The following is a 20,390-nucleotide window of genomic DNA, read 5'->3' as shown; positions in this document are numbered from 1 at the left end:
TATTTTGGTTTCATCTGACCATAACACATTCTCCCAGTCCTCTTCTGGATAATCCAAATGCTCTCTAGCGAACCGCAGACGGGCCTGGACGTGTACTTTCTTCAGCAGGGGGACACATCTGGCAGTTCAGGATTTGAGTCCCTGGCGGCGCATTGTGTTATTGATAGTAGCCTTTCTTACAGTGGTCCCAGCTCTCTGTATGTCATTCACTAGGTCCCCCCGTGTGGTTCTGGGATTTTTGCTCACCGTTCTTGTTGTCATTTTGACGCCACGGGGTGAGATCTTGCATGGAGCCCCAGATCGAGGGAGATTATCAGTGGTCTTGTATGTCTTCCATTTTCTAATAATTGCTCCCACAGTTGATTTCTTTACACCAAGCGTTTTACCTATTGCAGATTCAGTCTTCCTAGCCTGGTGCAGGTCTACAATTCTGTCTCTGGTGTCCTTTGACAGCTCTTTGGTCTTGGCCATAGTGGAGTTTTTTGTGTGACTGACTGAGTTTGTGGACAGGTGTCTTTTATACCGATAATGAGTTAAAACAGGTGCCATTTATACAGGTAAAGAGTGGAGCCTTGTTAGACCTCGTTAGAAGAAGTTAGACCTATTTGACAGCCAGAAATCTTGCTTATTTGTAGGTGACCAAATACTTATTTTCCAGTTTAATTTGGAAATTCTTGAAAAATCAAACAATGTGATTATCTGTTTTTTTCCCCCACATTCTCTCTCTCATGGTTGAAGTTTACCCATGTTGACAGTTACAGGCCTCTCTAATCTTTTCAAGTAGGAGAACTTGCACAATTGGTGGTTGACTAAATACTTATTTGCCCCATTGTTTACATTTATACACTACCTTTCAAAAGTTTGGAGTCAGCCAGAAAGTTCTGTGTTTTCCATGAAAAGTTTTTTTCAATTAAATAAGTTGCTAAATGTACACAAAACATAGGCAAGACATTGACAAGGTTCGAAACGATTATTTGCATTGATTTTATTCTTTTGGCAAAGAATGCTCTATTAACAGCATTGCAGACCTTTGACATTCTTGCTGTTAATTTTTGGAGATAATCTGGAGAAATTTCACTCCACAATTCCAGAAGTTCCTTGGCTCCCATAAATTGGATTGGCTCGGTGGGCACTTCTTGCGTACCATACGGTCAAGATGCTTCGACAACAGTTCAGTGGGGTTGAGATCTACTGACTGTGCTGGCCACTCCGTTACAGATAAAATACCAGCTGCCTGCTTCTTCCCTAAATAGTTCTTGCACAATTTAGAAGTGTGCTTTGGGTCATTGTCCTGCTGTAGAATGAAATTGACTCCAATCAAGTGCTGTCCACAAGGTGTGGTATTGCGGTGCAAAACCTTTGAATGGTAAGTTTTTATATCTAAATATGTGACTGAGTCCGCCATAGGTACACTACCATTCAAAAGTTTGGGGTTTTGAACCGTAGTGTATCATATGGGATTTTTCATTATGTACACTATGGTTCAAAAGTTTGGAGTCGCTTAGACCCCAAAAACTTTTGAATGGTAGTGTAATTACATATTTTTATACATTTTTTTCTTAAATGTAATTGTGTTAATATACTTAATGAATTTTTCTCTTATATGTCATTTGAAAGCTGAAATCCTTTATTTGTATCTATAAAATGTTAAAGCTCCGTTTGCTTTCCGTGGAGCTCAATGCAGTTTGCTAATGAGCATGGCCAATTTTCCACTGTACCTTGTCAAACTTTTTCACAAGACTCATAATATCTGGAGCGGTTGGAGACGTGGCTGGAATTTAACCTCGAAAATCTCATTGGACGAATGTCACATGCTCGGCTTTCCAGAACCACTTCAAAACTGCAATCTTTTGCTCTTTTGTTATTCCGCTACACATCATCAATAAAACAGTATACCTGAAATAAATAAAAATGGAAGATTTCAGCTTTCAAATCGCATATAAAAGAAAAATGTAATAAGTATTAACTATCAAAAAAATTGCAAGCAAGAGAAAATATGTAGTTACTTATGGTGGCCCCTGTATATCTATTTTTGTATGTGTATATGCCGCATGTTTTATTATTTGCTCCAAAACACATGGCATAATACTCATTTCCTGGCACAGACCTTTTCAAATGAAATTTAATAGAACAAACTCATTTTTTAACTTGCTTAGCCAATTTAAAAAAATGTTTACTTCCTCGTGCCAACATTGACCTTAACAGTACAAGGTACAATGCAGTGAGCTTAGGCTTTACCCTGTGGGCTGTTCTTGCTCTGGGACTAGGCTGGGATGGACTAGGCTCCATGGCCTTCTCCCTGGGCCTCAATTACAAACAGATGGAGCTGTACCATGCTCTGCCCTTTTTCTGCTACCTCCTGGGAAAGTGTTTCCAAATGGGCCTACTGGAAGGAGGGTGAGTGTTCTGACAAATGACTGAAAGACTTACTTCTTCTCTTTGTTGTCATGAATGCACCTCAGCGCTTACATTTAAAGACATTAATTTCATCAAGTCTAATTTTGCCATCATTTTTACCCCTTTGATACTTGGAAAGAAGGCACAGTTCACTGGAGTGCCACAGAATGACTGGGGTAATGAGCTTGGATGCTGTTACTTGTGTCTATTTATCTAGTAACAATGTTCCAAGGGCATTTAAAGCAAATGGAGAGTCGGATTAGAAGGGTTGGTGGGAAGATATGTCCAGATGACACTCTAGCTTTGCCCAAACTCTTCAGCTATGCCTGTGTGTGCAGCAGCTTCCCAGCTACAGCTGACAAAATCACTGCAGGGTCTGACCTATGCTGAAGACTCTCAGATGATGCATAGCTTTCACTGCATTCCAAAAAAGAGAGGTCATATCCCTTCACCCAGAACATGCCGACCAAATGTCTTGATTTGTAAATCGTAAATGTTAAAAGGAAATTTCATTTTTGACAAAAACCTTTTTTCATTGTTTTAATGAATGTTTCTATGATCATTTTAATATAGGTTGTTGATGTTGCTGAAAGTCGCTGTTACGGTGTTGGTGACCTTTGCTCTCTGCTGGTTGCCCTTCCTGTCTGACCCTGCTCAGACTTTGCAGGTGTTCAGGAGAATTTTTCCCGTGGCTCGAGGCCTGTTTGAGGTATAGCAGTTGATTTAAAAGCGAGAAAGAAAATGTGAGACATCTAATCTTTATTTGAGAAAAAACACTTGTCTAGGAATTGTTGCTTAAAACTCAAATACCTTATTCAAGGAAATAAATAGAAGATGATAATTGATCTAATAAATTGGCTCAGGGATTGGTCATGTCATTTCATTCACAACATTTTCAGGGAATGACATTTCATTACCAAGGAATTAAAATCATAATTTTATGGTGAAAAAATGTAGCAAGATGTGTTCTTTATTAAGTTAAAGCGAAACCTCTTCGTGCCTTTCAAGCTTTTCCATCCGCTAAGCATGGCAAACATTGTTAAGTTCTTCAGTGCCAATCAGAAAGAGATAAGATGAATCAAATCTTGGAAAGGTCAGGAGATCTGTTAGAACACTCTGTCTCTGGGAAATGTAAGGGAATGAAGAGTGAAGGAAGATAAATGAATCAGATTTAATAGTCTTAATGTTCATAGCATGGCTGTATTGTAGCAATACTTAAGAATGCTGGGCCAGTTCTCTAGCTTGAACATGCTATTAGGTACCGTGAAAGGATGTGGTCCATTTGTATTTAGCAGTATTGAAAGAGGAAAGTAATAGGGTCTGTTCAGAAAACTGATGTAACACACTTCACATCTTGGTCTTACACCCAGCGCCAGGCATCACAAATTTAAGGGGATCCACGGCTATAAAGACTTGCCAACCCTATTAAGCCACAATTGGTCTGTTGCACTAAAATATGTTATTAAAAAACACATATAATATTGCCATTGGTTTAAAAATCTACAATATTTAGTGCAAGTGTTGACCTACGGAGGACACCATGTTTTACACACGCAATGCATGCTGGGGATGATGACGCAGAATGGTTGCTACTGGAAGAATAGCTGTGCTCGATACTAGAAAAGCTAGCATGACGACTGACATGATTGGTTTTGTTACAGAGCTGGGTGTGGGATGAGTTCTCGACGTCGTACCTGTATTCAATTCCAACTTATCAGCAGTGTATTTAAACGCAGGAGATACTGACTTGCTGGTGTCCATTTGACAATTTGTATTTTCGAGCCCTTCGGTGCTAGTTGCATCCTTGCCTTGGTTTTCTTCGTTCGTCTGAAGTCCTCGTTTTTGGAATCTACTACCTTGTGCAGGTATTTGAGTCCATTACTTGTTTTCGCCCTGCTTTTGCAGCACTTTGCCTCTCACCGCGGTTACCTGCTTTCACGGACCCCTTTGTCTCCCGTTTCACTATAGCGTGTTTTTTGTGTATGTTCAATAAACATTCGAACGCAATCTTTATGTAAATTGTTGTCTGCTTTGGGGTCCAACCCTGCTTCCACATTTGCGGACTGGAACGGATTTGTTGGTTTTCATCTGAGGACTTGAGTTACTGATTGCAGCTAATGAATCAATCAATACACATATTATTGATGTAGAAAAATATAACGTGGTCCTTGTGGTGTTAATGTTACTAAACAGTGTGGTCTTGAACATTACCTCCATTCAGCGAGAGTGTGGAGTTACAATTGAATTAAAAAAAAGAATCATGTTTGCTCACAGTGTGTCTCACATGCTTTAAGTAGAAATAAAGTGCACGACAGTCCTCTTATATATCCCAATGTGCAAAATAAGGCATCATTATCTGATGGGCAGAAAATGATACAAATCGCCGGCAATTAAACCAAGTTGAATACTTTCATTCGTTTTCCGCGTCGCTTATCAGTCTTCAGCATTTTTTCATACCATATTCATTTTGCACATGCATGTTTATGATGCAACCTGTTTATTTAGCACATTTGGAGAATATTGAGAGTCCAACTGAAAGTATAAGAATGCTTATTCACCGCCACAAAATCTTCGAAAGCAACATCTGATGAGAGCAAAATCAGAGTACTGGTAGGACAATCATCAATCTGGACAGCGCTTTTACGTGACAATTATGGTTGGTGACCTGGTTCTGATCATGTAAGGCTGCCCTCTCTCTCGGTCACGGAGTCTGACGATGGCAGCCTATAAGATGTCTCTGTTGAGGCAAACTATATCAAAGTTTGTGTGCTGTAATGCATGGGGTATCTGCAAAAATAAACTGCTGTGTTTCCCTGTATATCCTAATTATATGTAAAGCACACGACAGCTCTGAATGCTAACAATCTCCATAAATATATTGGAATACGTGTGATCACACAATGGCTTACCGTGAAAATCTGCAAACAAAAACTGGAGTTCTTGACAGCAAACTCTCTCCCGCTCTGTTGTCATTGAGACGCACTTGCCGCATGTCCTACTCTCATCTCATCCCGTCTTTCCTGCACTTCATTGTGCGTTTGCTGCTGTTTTGTGAAATATTGACAGTGTTGTCTCAGTCTGGCTCATTAATGTTCCACTTGGGTTCAAATTGAAACGACTGAACAGATGACATGTTTATGTCGCTAAACATTCATACTCGGGAAGCTCGGCTCCGCAACCATTTTATGTCAACATCCGTCATCCAGCGTGCGTTGCGACATCAACAACAATGGCTACCTACTAATTGAACTAATTTTACAAAATTTAATAAAAACGAAAACATCAAGAGGGGTTTTAATATCAAATGGTTTTAACACATACTAACATTAATCTTTTAATAACTACAAGTCTATATACCCGTGTTTCCGTTTAAGGTATAGGTAACATTACAGTATGCTTTTACGGAGCTCTTCCTGATTATTATAGGTTGAGGGCTAGAATTACTATTGATGACTGGTGACAAATGATACACCATGATATTCATAGGTTTTAAAGATATGCTCGAGATGAATGATAAGTAACTAAAACTGGATGTCTAGTACTGACTCTAGCATAATATGGTCAATGAAAGCACGAGCCTGTGATGACAACATGACAGTTTGCTGTCTTGCACACTGTCTTGAACTACTTGTGAAATTATGAGTGTGTATTGAAACAGGTTGATAAGAGTTAGCAGAGAAAGGAAAGAACGGTGACTGGTGCTAGTGGCAACTACTGGGTGTGAGCAGTTGTAAGTTTACCCACAGAACTACATTCTGCAGTCTCAGATTGCCGACTGTGCACAAGATTGACACCAAATGCGTCTCACTGTGAAATTCCAACGTAGCTTATTGCACTATTGCCCCATTTAAAATTGTCCTCCCGCCCACAACCCCCACACTGCCGTTCATATGCTGCCTTGAGGTGGCATTCAAGAACATTCCCATGGTGGTTATTTGGAGTGAGACAACAAGGAAAACAGACAGAACTGCAGTTGAGACTGCGTAACATTGGACAGCCCAATGCTGACACAACTACCACGAGGGTCCACACAGCTGTGCCGTGAGCAGCTGTAGCATGGTAGAGAGACAGAAACAGTCCAAAAATAGGATTTTCTAGTCGTGGCCCTAAACCAGAGAAGTCAAGAAGCTGATCGACTCACATGGTCTCAGTGTAGTGTGACATTATAGTACATTGTGGCAGCCAAGTTAGTTTAATTATGTTTCTTAAACAACTATCATCATAACCCGAACCTTATGAAAATGCACTTGAAAGCAAATAGTGACAATAAGTCAGTATTCACAGCTTGAAAAGAGCTTGGAAGAAGAAGAGCTTGGACACACGCGCGTGCGTGCATGCAACCCCCACACACGCACGCACGCACACATGCCCCCACACAAATATATACAGTGTACATATGTGTAGAATAAAAATGACCAGGAGATTTTGATTGCCATAATTAGGGGGGGGCAGGGTGTTTTCTTATTTTCATACTCTTTTAATCTGATTTTGTTTTGTATTACGAGACATTTCATTTCCTTGGGCTCATGTAAATTATGCCACATTTTCAATATTGAGTACTTGAACCTTCTATAAGACAATTTATACATAAAATCTTCATTTGTCATAATGTGCATAGTGTATTTAACGTTTACACAAGTATAACATTTTTTTCCCTACAGAACATGACATACTTGGTCAATCTTTTTATCTTTTGATTGATCTATGTTTGCTGGTTATGCAGAAACTGTTTTTGTCTGTCTCTGAGTTTACAAATAAGAACTAAATAATTCCTGAGGGAATTTGTTGTGTGTGTGCTTGTATTCGTAAATATAATGGAACACGTCAAAACAACAGTCAGTATTATACTATATGAACGTACAATTACCGTATATGCTTGCGGCTTGCTTTAAAGCAAGTGTTCGGTGTATGAGCTGTATGACAATGATGACTTGGCCTGTCGTCACTTCTCATTTAACCAAGTGTGCATGTGGACAGGATAAGGTGGCCAACACGTGGTGCAGTTTGAACACTGTGATAAAGATCCGATCTGTGCTGTCCAGTGACTTCCAACTCTACCTCAGGTAATGACCTCATCAATTTATAAAGATTAATTTTTGCTGCCTTATGTTGTTTTCATGTATTAAGCCCCCCCCCCCCTTGTAATCTGTTTGGTTCTATTTCATACTGTCTCTTTTGGTTAGTCCTCTGAGTGAAGCAGGAGGAAAACCGATTGCCCAAGGGCATGAATGCTGTGATCTAGCACTAAAAACGTCTTGTGAGAAACTTCTGAACATGAAGTCAAAACTGTTGTTAAAAATGTGGCAACAAAAGCATTGGTTTCTCTTGAGGATATTGAGACCTCAATCATATACACCAGAATAAAGCCTATTTAACCTGAACATGTGTCTCTTAATTTAAGAAATAAAGCAGTTGCCAACTAATACCATGTAAAACCTAAACATAAAGTTTTTGGTCTTACTATTTTGAACAAGAGCCGAGATCCTGTATATCACTAAGAGGAAATGGTTGATGTAAAGGTTGTGCCATGGACGACTGTGCTTAAATAACCTACCACTCTAAATATAGGAGTCCCATGTTCGCTGCATGAGCATGTTTTTGCCAGGCTGCTAAGTCCCGGGATCAAGTTGGACCTCTTTGACTGTAGTGAATTTCAAACAAATGAAAAACACTTCTGTCTTTGGCACTAGTGGTTTGCTAAATGCTTCTGCATTGGTGTACTGTGTACATAGAATGAATCAGTGGTGTAACTGTATCCATGTCCCTCTGGACTGTAAAACACTACTGTTACAAATAACACTTGTAGATGGTGAATGTACTAAATTGCTTTACACAACTCTCTATTTGGCACACAATTCAGTGTGCAAACACAATGTTGCGTTGATGACTTAAACCTGCCGACCACCCTCTCAACACATACTAACACCTAATCCCTCTCCTCTGTTGTTTCCCCCCCTTAGAAGGTGACAATTGAAGGGTTAAACTAATGTCCCCAGAGAGGGTACAGTGTTTGGTTCTTCTACATAGAAAGAGCATTCAATATAGGTACACTACAAGATCCCCAAGTAGTGTGATGACAGATCATTCAATTTGTGGATTTGATAAGTTCAAGTCTCTAGGCACAGATCTACTCGTGTGGAGTTTGCATATACTCCCTTTGTGTGTGTTTACTCCAAGCCAACTGGCTTTCTTCCACATTCCAAAAACATGCATGTTAGGTTTATCAAACACTAAATTGTCCATAAGCGTGAATGTGAGCGTGAATAGTTGTTTTGTCTAAATTTGGCCTATGAAAGATTGACGTGTCCCACCATACGCTGAGCAAAACTGATCTGCTTGTGCAGAATAATAATAACAAATGCTGTCACAAGTAGCCTAAACATGCGGTTTATCGCCCTCATGATACTCAGCTAATTGCAAAACGGACATGTTAAGCGCCCCCAACCGCTTCACTGATTTTATTCTTTCACCTCCTTAAATCCAGCTTCAAAGCTATTTTTTTTTTTTTCTGGCATTGACGCAAGGTTCTTTGATGTCCGCACTTGGGCATCCTCTGAGGAATCCTTTCAAACTGACCGGTTACAGTAGGATCCCTCAAGTCCTCTTGGAATAGTTTCATTTCGCAAAATACTTATTAGTTGTAACACTTTGCTATACCTCTACTTCACATCTCCGTCTATGCCTCTCACCTACTGCTGTTTTACCAATTGGTGAATGAAAATTGATGTAATTGTAGCATGAATTCCAATTTCAGGTCACTGGAATATGATTCAGAAAATCCTAAACCATGTCAAATTTGACCCGTGTCAGATTGAAAATATCAGATTCCATGTGACTTGGCCTGTTCAGACCATCATGAAAAAAAAAATCACTCAATCAGTTACAGGCAAAAAGATCTGATTTGGGTCACTTCAATCTGCGGTCTGAGCATAGGTCCAGCTCACAGCTCAACATCACCAGCTCAACCACGAATCTAATGAGGCCTAAATGTCGAGAAAATTAATGTATTAATATTTATCTGACTGAATAACATGAAGGCTTTTCAACAAAAAGGAACGTTCCATCTTGTACTGTATATTTTTTTCTAGTTCTCATTGAAACTTGCACATATGGTAGCAATTAAAATACGGTCCTACTCCTATTCCCACTTAAATGATTGTCTGCAAATTTGGAGCCACTTTGATCTCTATTTACTGTATCGTTGGGGCATTGGATCTTAAATGTTGCAGTTGATGTAAAGCTAACCTGAAAAATCTGTCTTATTAACATGTTCAGGCGCTAAAATGTTAAATCAGGTTTGATTTAGAATCTTACTACATTGTTTTCCTAGATTAGATCATCATGTAACTTTCGATTCTATCAAATGATTTTTTTTCTTTTTTTTTTGTAATTTAGCGTGAATTAGCCCTTCAGAATGTGTTTTGTGTTTGTATTTTTTTCCAGTTTTGCCTGCACTGTTCTGGCAGTTCTTCCATCCTGCATCAGGCTTTTGACAAAACCTACATTCTGGCAGTTTAAATTGGCTTTGGTGAGTGATTAAGGCATAAATTATCATTACCTTAATTAGGGATGTGCCATCTCAGCCACCCAACGATTTGATTCGATTACGATTCAGGGTTCTCGGATTCGATTATTGAGCGATGATCACGGTATTGATGATGATCACGGTTATCACGATTATCGATGCATCATACATTACTATTTCATAAAGAAGCCAAACAAATATATGTCCATAACTTATTTAAAATATCCTAATGATTCAACAGGAACGATAGAAACATGCCCATACAACAAATAGCTTAAACTGCTTTTTTTTACTGCAAGAAAGTGCAAAAACATGAACCATTTTAAAGGACTTATTTCTCAACATGCCTATACAACTAGAAGGTGCAAAAACCTTAGCTGTTTCAAGGGCAGTACTTATTTCTCCAAACAATACAATAAAATTTACACTGGTGGATTGAATTCCACATTTTCTGGAAACAAACACAGTGTCTTTAGAAATAACACTTCTCTTAACCAATATACTTTGTTTTTACAGATTTCTGTACTATTTCACATGTTTGTAGTGTTAACGCTGTAGTTAATCCTGATTTTAAACGTTCTGCATCTGGAGTAACTTTTGTACACCACCAAACTATGCGCTACTTAGCATAGTGCTCGGCACTAACTTGTAACATCTCAAAAACAACAACAATAAAGGCTAAACAGTACAAGAGGGTTCGTGTACTCACCTCTGATAGAGGGACACGGGACTTAGGAAAACACTAGGGACTTTTTCCAATTAACACGACTTGAACCTACTGCTGGACAATTTGAAGACAAGGAGCGACGAACTATCTCTCTTCCCCACTCGCTCTAAAAAATAACTTGCGCACAGAAGCGCGACCGCCGGGGCCCTGCCTGTCTCATACACAAATTTATTTTTCAGTCTTTCAAAAAGGATTAAATCTCTTGCTCAATAACCAGCAGCAGCCATCATAATGTCCGTTAAAGGTGTCCGGGCGGCAGACTTGTCTTGAATTCCGTTCCGCTACGAGCGGCTGTCATAAAGTTTTAAGGGAAAATCAGCGTTTTTTTTGTTTGTTTTTTTTTTAATCTTTTTGAATTGTAATTGAATCGTCACATGTCAAATCGCAATGCATCTAATATTTGATTTTTTTGGAACTCCCTTAATCTTAATGTGTGTATCTGTGTTTAGCTGCTTTGGTCATTGAAGAAGTCTAATTTTAACCAAATAAGTTTTTTAAAAATATTTTTATTAGGTCATTACTACTTCATGTCTCAGGGCTATATAGTTAGAGTAACAAAATTGCTCTTCTTTTTAGGTAAACTCATCTCTGGGTTTTTTCCTCTTCTCCTATCAAGTCCATGAGAAGTCAATTCTCTTGGCTTCCTTGTAAGTACAGCAGTGATATGACTTTGTAAAGAAAATCAATAAAAGGCCTAATTTGCCAAAAGCTGCAAAATGATAATGTGATACAGTTTGTTAAATGACAGAATCTCGCCTTTGTCATCACATTTAATTCAAGGTTGTCATCAAACACTATACTGTATAAAGGTAGAAGGTGAGGCCATGGGTATGTTCAAGAGCAGGGGATTTGGTTCTTATATCTGGCCTCATGTATTAATCTAGATTAGGGTAGATTGATGCTTTATTAACTATTGAGTTATATTTACCACCTGTCCACATAAATCAATCAGTAATGCATGTCCAGGGATTACTAAAGAATGGATGGCAGCAGCTCGAGCGTTGTTTGCACAGGATCAATTATTGGACTGTAACAGGATCGCAAAAGAGGACTGACTGTAATAATAAGATCAGGGACTGGTGGAAAGTGCCCCTTTGTAGCATAAGCATGTTCAAGTCACTTGTTAACACTGATCAAGCAACCACTCATTTATTTAACATTTTATATTTTTGTCAAGATATTTCCCGGTCCTGCGCTAATGTAACACTTAGTGGGAAATGGCTGTTACACTAATTTACACTAATTTCTCTAGTATAATACTTTTTTGCCTTTTGCAAAAAAAATGTCATTAAAAAAAAAAAAAAAGGACGCAGATTATACATACTGTAGGTAGGGTGCATTTGGAAATGCTTTTTTGTGCGTCCTCATTCTGGACCCTTCTGTAGCAAAGCGATGCTGGAAATTAATGAAACACGTGCTGTCAGAGTAGAGTTGGGGCATCAAATTGAATTTCTCAATAATTAATATCTGATGTTACAAATTAGTTTATAACACTAGTAAAATTAAATTAACTTTTCACAGAGAATAGTGACAACATCTCGGACGCCGGCGTATTGGTATATACAGTGCCTTGCAAAAGTATTCGGCCCCCTTGAATCTTGCAACCTTTCGCCACATTTCAGGCTTCAAACATAAAGATATGAAATTTAATTTTTTTGTCAAGAATCAACAACAAGTGGGACACAATCGTGAAGTGGAACAACATTTATCGGATAATTTAAACTTTTTTAACAAATAAAAAACTGAAAAGTGGGGCGTGCAATATTATTTGGCCCCTTTACTTTCAGTGCAGCAAACTCACTCCAGAAGTTCAGTGAGGATCTCTGAATGATCCAATGTTGTCCTAAATGACCGATGATGATAAATAGAATCCACCTATGTGTAATCAAGTCTCCGTGTAAATGCACCTGCTCTGTGATAGTCTCAGGGTTCTGTTTAAAGTGCAGAGAGCATTATGAAAACCAAGGAACACGCCAGGCAGGTCCGAGATACTGTTGTGGAGAAGTTTAAAGCCGGATTTGGATACAAAAAGATTTCCCAAGCTTTAAACATCTCAAGGAGCACTGTGCAAGCCATCATATTGAAATGGAAGGAGCATCAGACCACTGCAAATCTACCAAGACCCGGCCGTCCTTCCAAACTTTCTTCTCAAACAAGGAGAAAACTGATCAGAGATGCAGCCAAGAGGCCCATGATCACTCTGGATGAACTGCAGAGATCTACAGCTGAGGTGGGAGAGTCTGTCCATAGGACAACAATCAGTCGTACACTGCACAAATCTGGCCTTTATGGAAGAGTGGCAAGAAGAAAGCCATTTCTCAAAGATATCCATAAAAAGTCTCGTTTAAAGTTTGCCACAAGCCACCTGGGAGACACACCAAACATGTGGAAGAAGGTGCTCTGGTCAGATGAAACCAAAATTGAACTTTTTGGCCACAATGCAAAACGATATGTTTGGCGTATAAGCAACACAGCTCATCACCCTGAACACACCATCCCCACTGTCAAACATGGTGGTGGCAGCATCATGGTTTGGGCCTGCTTTTCTTCAGCAGGGACAGGGAAGATGGTTTAAATTGACGGGAAGATGGATGCAGCCAAATACAGGTACATTCTGGAAGAAAACCTGTTGGTATCTGCACAAGACCTGAGACTGGGACGGAGATTTATCTTCCAACAGGACAATGAGCCAAAACATAAAGCCAAATCTACAATGGAATGGTTAAAAAATAAACGTATCCAGGTGTTAGAATGGCCAAGTCAAAGTCCAGACCTAAAGACTGCTGTTCACAAACACTCTCCATCCAACCTCACTGAGCTCGAGCTGTTTTGCAAGGAAGAATGGGCAAGAATGTCAGTCTCTCGATGTGCAAAACTGATAGAAACATACCCCAAGTGACTTGCAGCTGTAATTGGAGCAAAAGGTGGCGCTACAAAGTATTAACGCAAGGGGGCCGAATAATATTGCACGCCCCACTTTTCAGTTTTTTATTTGTTAAAAAGTTTAAATTATCCAATAAATTTTGTTCCACTTCACGATTGTGTCCCACTTGTTGTTGATTCTTGACAAAAAATTAAAATGTTATATCTTTATGTTTGAAGCCTGAAATGTGGCAAAAGGTTGCAAGGTTCAAGGGGGCCGAATACTTTTGCAAGGCACTGTATTAGGGGTGCAACGGTTCAGTTAGCCCACGGTTCGGTTTGAACCTTGGTTTTGGGATCACGGTTTCTGTTTCGGTTTGCTTTTTTTTTTTTTTTTTTTTTTTTTAAACTGCCTTTATTTTACTTTAAAAAAAAATGAAATAAACACTTAAACTGTAAACATTTTCGACTGTTAAAATGCCTCTTAGCTCTTTGGCAAGTGTAGTGACTGACTACTGAAATACACACACAGTAGTAAAAAAGTTACTTGGCAAATTAACTGGTGATACCTTTCATGTTTTTTTTTCATTAAAAAAAAAACCCAAACAAACCCAAAAACATAGTAACCTTTGCTATGTTTGGAGGTTATTAATGTTGTGAATCAACCGTTAAAGTTGATAAAATTGCTCCCGTTTTTGCCTTAGTTCCCTTCTGTCTACTTTCGACATGTGAAAATTTCAAAACTGTTTCATCCTTTAAAGATAGACTCAAGTCAAGATTTTGCCGATTTAGGAGTATTTTGGATAAAAAGTTGCTTAGGTTCGCTCGGAAGGTTTACTACAAGAGCCTTGCCGAGAAGTGTACTGCTCTAAAATGGCGGCTGTTTGCTAACGCTACCGTGTGTCATTTCGCATGTAGTTCTATATGCATGAGATATCTAGGCGTAGATTGTATGATGTCGGCCACAGTCAGGAAATATTGGAGCCGCCTAGCATCGCGTTTGCTACAAACCAAACGCGTGACCAAATCCAAACGGATGAAAAAAAAACAAAAAAAAACGCAATGCACGAAAAACGTGCAGATTTTGAACGTAACGTACGGCGTACACATTTAAAAATCAGTGCTCACTTGTACAAATAACGCCGAGACCGTACAACTTGACAGGTATGAATTATAGTGGACCGTCACAGTTAGGTAGTAGCACTCTGTAGCACGGGACGTCCAACTATCAGCAGTCAGGGCGAAACTATGTGCTTTCGCGAAATCATCTTCGATGGCTTTGCGTGCCATTTCATAAATATCGGGGATTATGTTGTTGGCGAAATATGTCCGTGAGGGAACAACATAACGCGGGTCAAGCGTTGCAATTAAATTAACTAAGCCCGCATCTTCAACCACGGAATATGGTTGCATGTCTTTTGCAATGCACATCTCCACTGCGTGGGTTATTTTCTTGTGTTTTTCTGACCTGATATTGTAAGGCTTTTGGAACGCCTTTTCTATAGTGTTTTCACTGGTGTCATCTTCGGGGTTGTCTTGCTCTGAGAAAGCGATGTCTGTGGGTGATGCCAGGCTGAGGTGCCCAAGTCATGTTAGAAGTGTTGCCGTTAGCATAGGGAACAAGCGCTAAGCAATGCTTGCAAATTGTTTTTTTTTCTTTTTCAATATTTTCTCTCTGTCTGCATTGTAGTCCACGGGGAAACTGAAATGTTGCCACTCCGCAGATTTGAAAGAAGCCGGTGCCTCCTTAAAAATCGGTCTGTCGACTCCTCCGCTCGCCATAACTTTTTTTGTTTTCTTTCTTGTTTCACGTTCACCTCGCTCGTGAGCGAGAGAGGGCGTTACTCGGCTCCTATTACACAGGTGCTTGACAGCGATTGGACATTTACTCGCCGGGCGGGAATTTCTTCACAGCTGCGCTTCACGTAACACACAGGCACACAGAGTTTGACCAATTCATTCCACAAGCGTTCGGAATAAATTACTGTAATTGCAAAACCAAAAAGGCGCGGTTCATAAAGGCGTATTGAACCATACAGGGCGAACCGTACGGTTCGGTTTTGAACCGCAAACCGTTGCACTGCTAGTATATATATATATATATATATACATTTTCATAATCCATGTCCATTTGACGTGACACGTCATCAGCTTTAGTGTCTTAGGGGCCGTTTACATGGTGATGCTGCGACATCAAGAAGCAATTATGATTTTACCGAATGACCTGGTCATTACATGGTGACTGTGAAAACGGAAGCCGATGACGCAAACTTTTGATTCCGGAAGCGGAATGATACGATTGCGGGGATCACTCTGCAACCATATGACTGGAATGCTCTTGCTCCACTGACGTCAGCACTCGCACACGTCACTTTGGGCATCCACAGTCGCTGCTACTAAACATTCAAAACAGCAAATATGGTGGAAAGTCGGCTTTAATTTACTGTTTTCTATAATATTTTGGATTTAAATATATTTTATGTTCACGTTTTTGTGCCTTTTGAAGCAAAAGAAAAAAAACACATGGAACCCTTTGCTTCAAGTGGGCAGGTATGTTGTCTTCCGGGCTGAGGAGGTTCTTGTCAAGGAAGTGCATCATTGATTGTTGCCTTGTAAAAGTGCACTGTCCTCTAGGGCCTGACATGACTAATACATTGTTTTTCACGTGGAATTGCGACATCGTTCGAATGAAGGCGGAACCAAGACGGAACCGTGTAAATGTAACATGAAATGTGTCGTATTCCCCGAGCGACACCATGTAAACGGCCCCTTTGTTTACTAGATGGCAGAAATGCTGAACCATCACTATTGCAAGAAAAAGTGTCGAGGAAAAGGGAAAGTTACTCTGCTGCTTTTAAGAAGAAAGTAGTCTCTGTCGCCGATTGCACATTCATAGCAGCAATTCGTTGGTAGCTATTATTACAAATGTCATTTTAGAGGTCTGTACTTCACTCAAGATCGTACTTTATACAATATTACAGTTCTTAACTATTATGGTAAATCTGCTGTTATGAGTGACCAATACAAGTAGCTCTTGTATCATCATGCAATTAGCTTTAACATTACAAACACATGCCCTAAGTATACATTTGATGCTGACCCAACAACGCCTCCAATCGGCTCTACTGTATACTGTAGTGTGTTTAACAGTGATGACAACCCACTTATCTGTTTCCTATTTTAGGCCTGTCTGTCTCTTCCTGAATGACCTTCCACTAATATCGGTTTGGTTTCTGCAAGCTTCTTCATTCAGGTATATCTAAATGTTGACTTCTAAACTTCTTACAAATTAAATACAGAGTAGTCTTTTCTTTGTATTTTTGGTATTTGTAGTTGTCCTGTACTGTTTTGGGTGATGAGTGGAATGAGAATGTAGTTTAATTTAATATTTTATCAATTCTATTGCTATTGTAATAATAAACTAACCATTAAAGAGTAAAATATCAACCCTAACGCATAAAGATATGTATTTTTGAAAGCTAATACACAATATGTCCTCATGCATGCAGTTAACCCATCAGTTTTTAGGATTGCAAGAGTTATTGACACACTGGATCACAAGACGATTGCTGTGTGTGTGTATGTTCCTCATTGCGTCTTTGTTAGCTTTGTCGTTTTCTTTCCATTATTGGGCTGGTGGCTTTCTTAACCACTCGGCCTGTGCTAACCCCAAAACAAAATTGTAAACATTGAGTCAAAGTCAATGCTTGGCTTAAATGTAAATATTTTCCAGAAGAACAGGTCCTATAAATAATAGACTTATGTCATTCATTGCAAAAGTTATTTTTAATGACCTGGTACAAATTCATCAGTCCACATAAATCTATCAATTCATTTTCACACATGGTTTTAACTGTTATTTTTACAGGCTTTTATTGTCTATAATCTGATAACTATCAAATGGCAAATGCCATAGCAGTAGTCTATAAAATGTCAATGGTCTGGTTAAGGTGAGCACTGCTTTTGGAAAGACAAGTAGCGTTTCAGGTGCTTCCTCAACTTTCACCAGCTGTTGTTAAATTCTTCCGGCAGCTCTAATTGTTGTGTGTGTGGTTTAGTATAAGGCTACATGGGGATTACCCTACATAGTCAGAATGCCTGCTGTCTAAGTGTGCATTGTATAGGGACAGGAGGTCATTCTCCAGTTTCCTAGTACAGTCTGACATGGACATAATGTGCATCCTCTCCAGGGTCTATTATCTAAAAAATACATCTTTTGTTTGTTTAATTGACTGAATGAATGCTTGAGCTGAACAGGGAAAGGACAGAATGTAACCAGTCTGTTTAAATTGATTATGTGTTTCTAAAATGTTTAGCTGTTGAATGGGCTTTTTCTGTTAACAGAAAGAAAATAATGAGTGGCTTGTTGAGAATGGGGAGGTTTTTTTTTAGTTGGGTTGTTGTGCGATTTAGTATGAGTCAACTGTTGTTCTTGTCCATGGTCCTCTGCTAAACTAAGATAACTCTGACATTTATACAAAGCTTATCTCTCTCTCATGGACAAAATACTACTACGGGACCTCTTAGATAAAAGCTGTGGCACTTAGCAAACATTTGTGAACGTTAGTGACATAATGAATGCTTGACATACATAGTGATCCTTCTTTTTTCGCTGTTAATGGGGATCGGAACCCGCTGAGATAAGTGAAAAACCGCGAAGTAGCGCCCCCCCACCCCCCCTAAAAAAATAACTAAAAATAAATTATATATTTGCGTGTGTTCAATGTAATTATTCAGATTTAGAATTGGAAAGAGATACATATAAGACATTTTTAATTAAAAAACAATTTAAATGATATGTGTGTATATATATATATATATATATATTAGGGCTGTCAAACGATTAAAATTTTTAATCGAGTTAATTACAGCTTAAAAATTAATTAATCGTAATTAATCGCAATTCAAACCATCTATAAAATATGCCATATTTTTCTGTAAATTATATATATTCTGTAAAATAGTTGGAATGGAAAGATAAGACACAAGATGGATATATACAGTGGGTAGAACAAGTATTTGATACACTGCCAATGGGAAAATCCATTGGCAGTGTATCAAATACTTGTTCTCCCCACTGTACAATCAACATACGGTACATAAGGACTGTAGTGGGCATTTCACTCTACTGTCATTTAAATCTGTCTATGCTGTCCTCACTCTGAAGCGTCTACTTTTTCCAAAGCTAGACAGCTAGTGAACGACGCCTTAATAATCAGACTTCTTCCTTTTTCATCTGATTTATTAATAAAATAGCCTCAAACCATTGTCCTCTTTAGACCGTCGTAAAACTACAAAAAAAAGTACACAAGCATTGCATTAGCAACAACGTTAGCTTAGCACGCTATACAGGTTCACTAAACAAAAAGCGTCTCATACAAAAAAAAATAGAACATTTCGCTTACTAACATAATATGTACATTCTTTACAACAACCATACTTACGGACAAATCTTGTCCAAGGATCATATAAGCACAACATTACAACGTAGGCGTCAGCCCGAGACGTCGTGCAGCCATATGAACTGGCAAGAAAAAAATAAACCATGTCGCAAAGCGACCACAAGAGTTCGCTGTTGTGCTGCAGCACAAAAAGCCTTGCTGTAAAACTTACCAAAAGGCAGAATACGGTCTGAGCGGGACATGTGCGTTAATTGCGTCAAATATTTTAACGTGATTAATTTAAAAAATTAATTGCCGCGCGTTAACGCGATAATTTTGACAGCCCTAATATATATATATATATATATATATATATATTATAGAGCTGTCAAAATTATCGCGTTAACGGCCGTTAATTTTTTAAATTAATCACGTTAAAATATTTGACACAATTAATGACGCAATCAAATATTTTAACGTGATTAATTAAAAAAATTAATTACCGCGCGTTAACGCAATAATTTTGACAGCCCTAATTATATATATATTATAGAGCTGTCAAAATTATCGCGTGAACGGCCGTTAATAAATTTTTAAAATTAATCACGTTAAAATATTTGACGCAATTAAAGCATGCACTGAATGACCCGCTCACGCATTGCCTCAAACAGATTACAATGACGCCGTATATGGACATTAAGAGTGAAGAGAATGCCACCGGCCGCTTGGGGGCAGCGCCGTTCCATACTAATGTTATTCCTTCTACTAGTGGGAGAATTAGTAGTTGTGAGACGTTTATGCTGTTACATTGTGCTATTTGTGCTCCACGCAAATTCTGTAAGTTTTCTTTCTTTTAGTGGCAATTATGTGTCTCGTTGTATTTTGGGTAAGATATGTACAGAGATATATATGTTATAAAGGTGAGTGGACACAGGCGTTCTTTGGACCGCGCCGTTTATTGGCATAAGCTTCGGCAACTCCTTCACAACACACATAAGTATAATTTAGTGAAAGCACAACAAAATTAATATTCTTATCTCTCAAAAAAAATAAAAAATTCACAAAAAGAAAAGCACTTCAGTCTGTAGTAATGAGGCCCTATTCTCACACAGTTAACACACTTGTAACTATAACATCTTTTAGGAAGTCTTTCTATCCGTTGATCACTTTAACAGAAAGAATGTTAATAATGTCATTTGTGGATTTATTGTTATAATAAACAAATACAGTACTTATGTAAAGTATGTTATATGTATATATCAGTCTTGTGTCTTATCTTTCCATTCCAACAATAATTTACAGAAAAATATGGCATATTTTAAAGATGGTTTGAATTGCGATTAATTGCGATTAATTAATTTTTAAGCTGTGATTAACTCAATTAAAAATTTTAATCGTTTGACAGCCGTAATATATTAATAAATTGTTTTTAGGCCACTTCAAATGTAATAACTATAAGTTTTATACATGTTACTGTCCCACCATTTTTTTTTTTATA

The 20,390-nt window shown here is 38.5% G+C and overlaps 1 protein-coding gene across 2 annotated transcripts in view; it reads left to right on the top strand.

The window, feature by feature from the left end:
* The window catches only part of alg6 (ALG6 alpha-1,3-glucosyltransferase), a 38,722-nt gene that overhangs the window by 2,850 nt on the left and 15,482 nt on the right, over positions 1 to 20,390 (top strand). For both annotated transcript variants that reach the window (XR_009063832.1, XM_057840842.1), the window contains exons 7-12: positions 2,212 to 2,397; positions 2,971 to 3,106; positions 7,375 to 7,460; positions 9,841 to 9,925; positions 11,226 to 11,296; positions 16,696 to 16,764. Coding sequence is in view for 1 of the 2 variants with exons in the window: in XM_057840842.1 (XP_057696825.1) it covers positions 2,212 to 2,397; positions 2,971 to 3,106; positions 7,375 to 7,460; positions 9,841 to 9,925; positions 11,226 to 11,296; positions 16,696 to 16,764 (633 nt within the window). In the remaining variant the exon portion in view is untranslated. The remainder of the gene's footprint in view (positions 1 to 2,211; positions 2,398 to 2,970; positions 3,107 to 7,374; positions 7,461 to 9,840; positions 9,926 to 11,225; positions 11,297 to 16,695; positions 16,765 to 20,390) is intronic.

The sequence above is a fragment of the Corythoichthys intestinalis genome, chromosome 7, assembly GCF_030265065.1.
Source record: "Corythoichthys intestinalis isolate RoL2023-P3 chromosome 7, ASM3026506v1, whole genome shotgun sequence".
Lineage (NCBI taxonomy): Eukaryota > Metazoa > Chordata > Actinopteri > Syngnathiformes > Syngnathidae > Corythoichthys > Corythoichthys intestinalis.
This window is presented reverse-complemented; position numbering and strand designations above follow the sequence as displayed.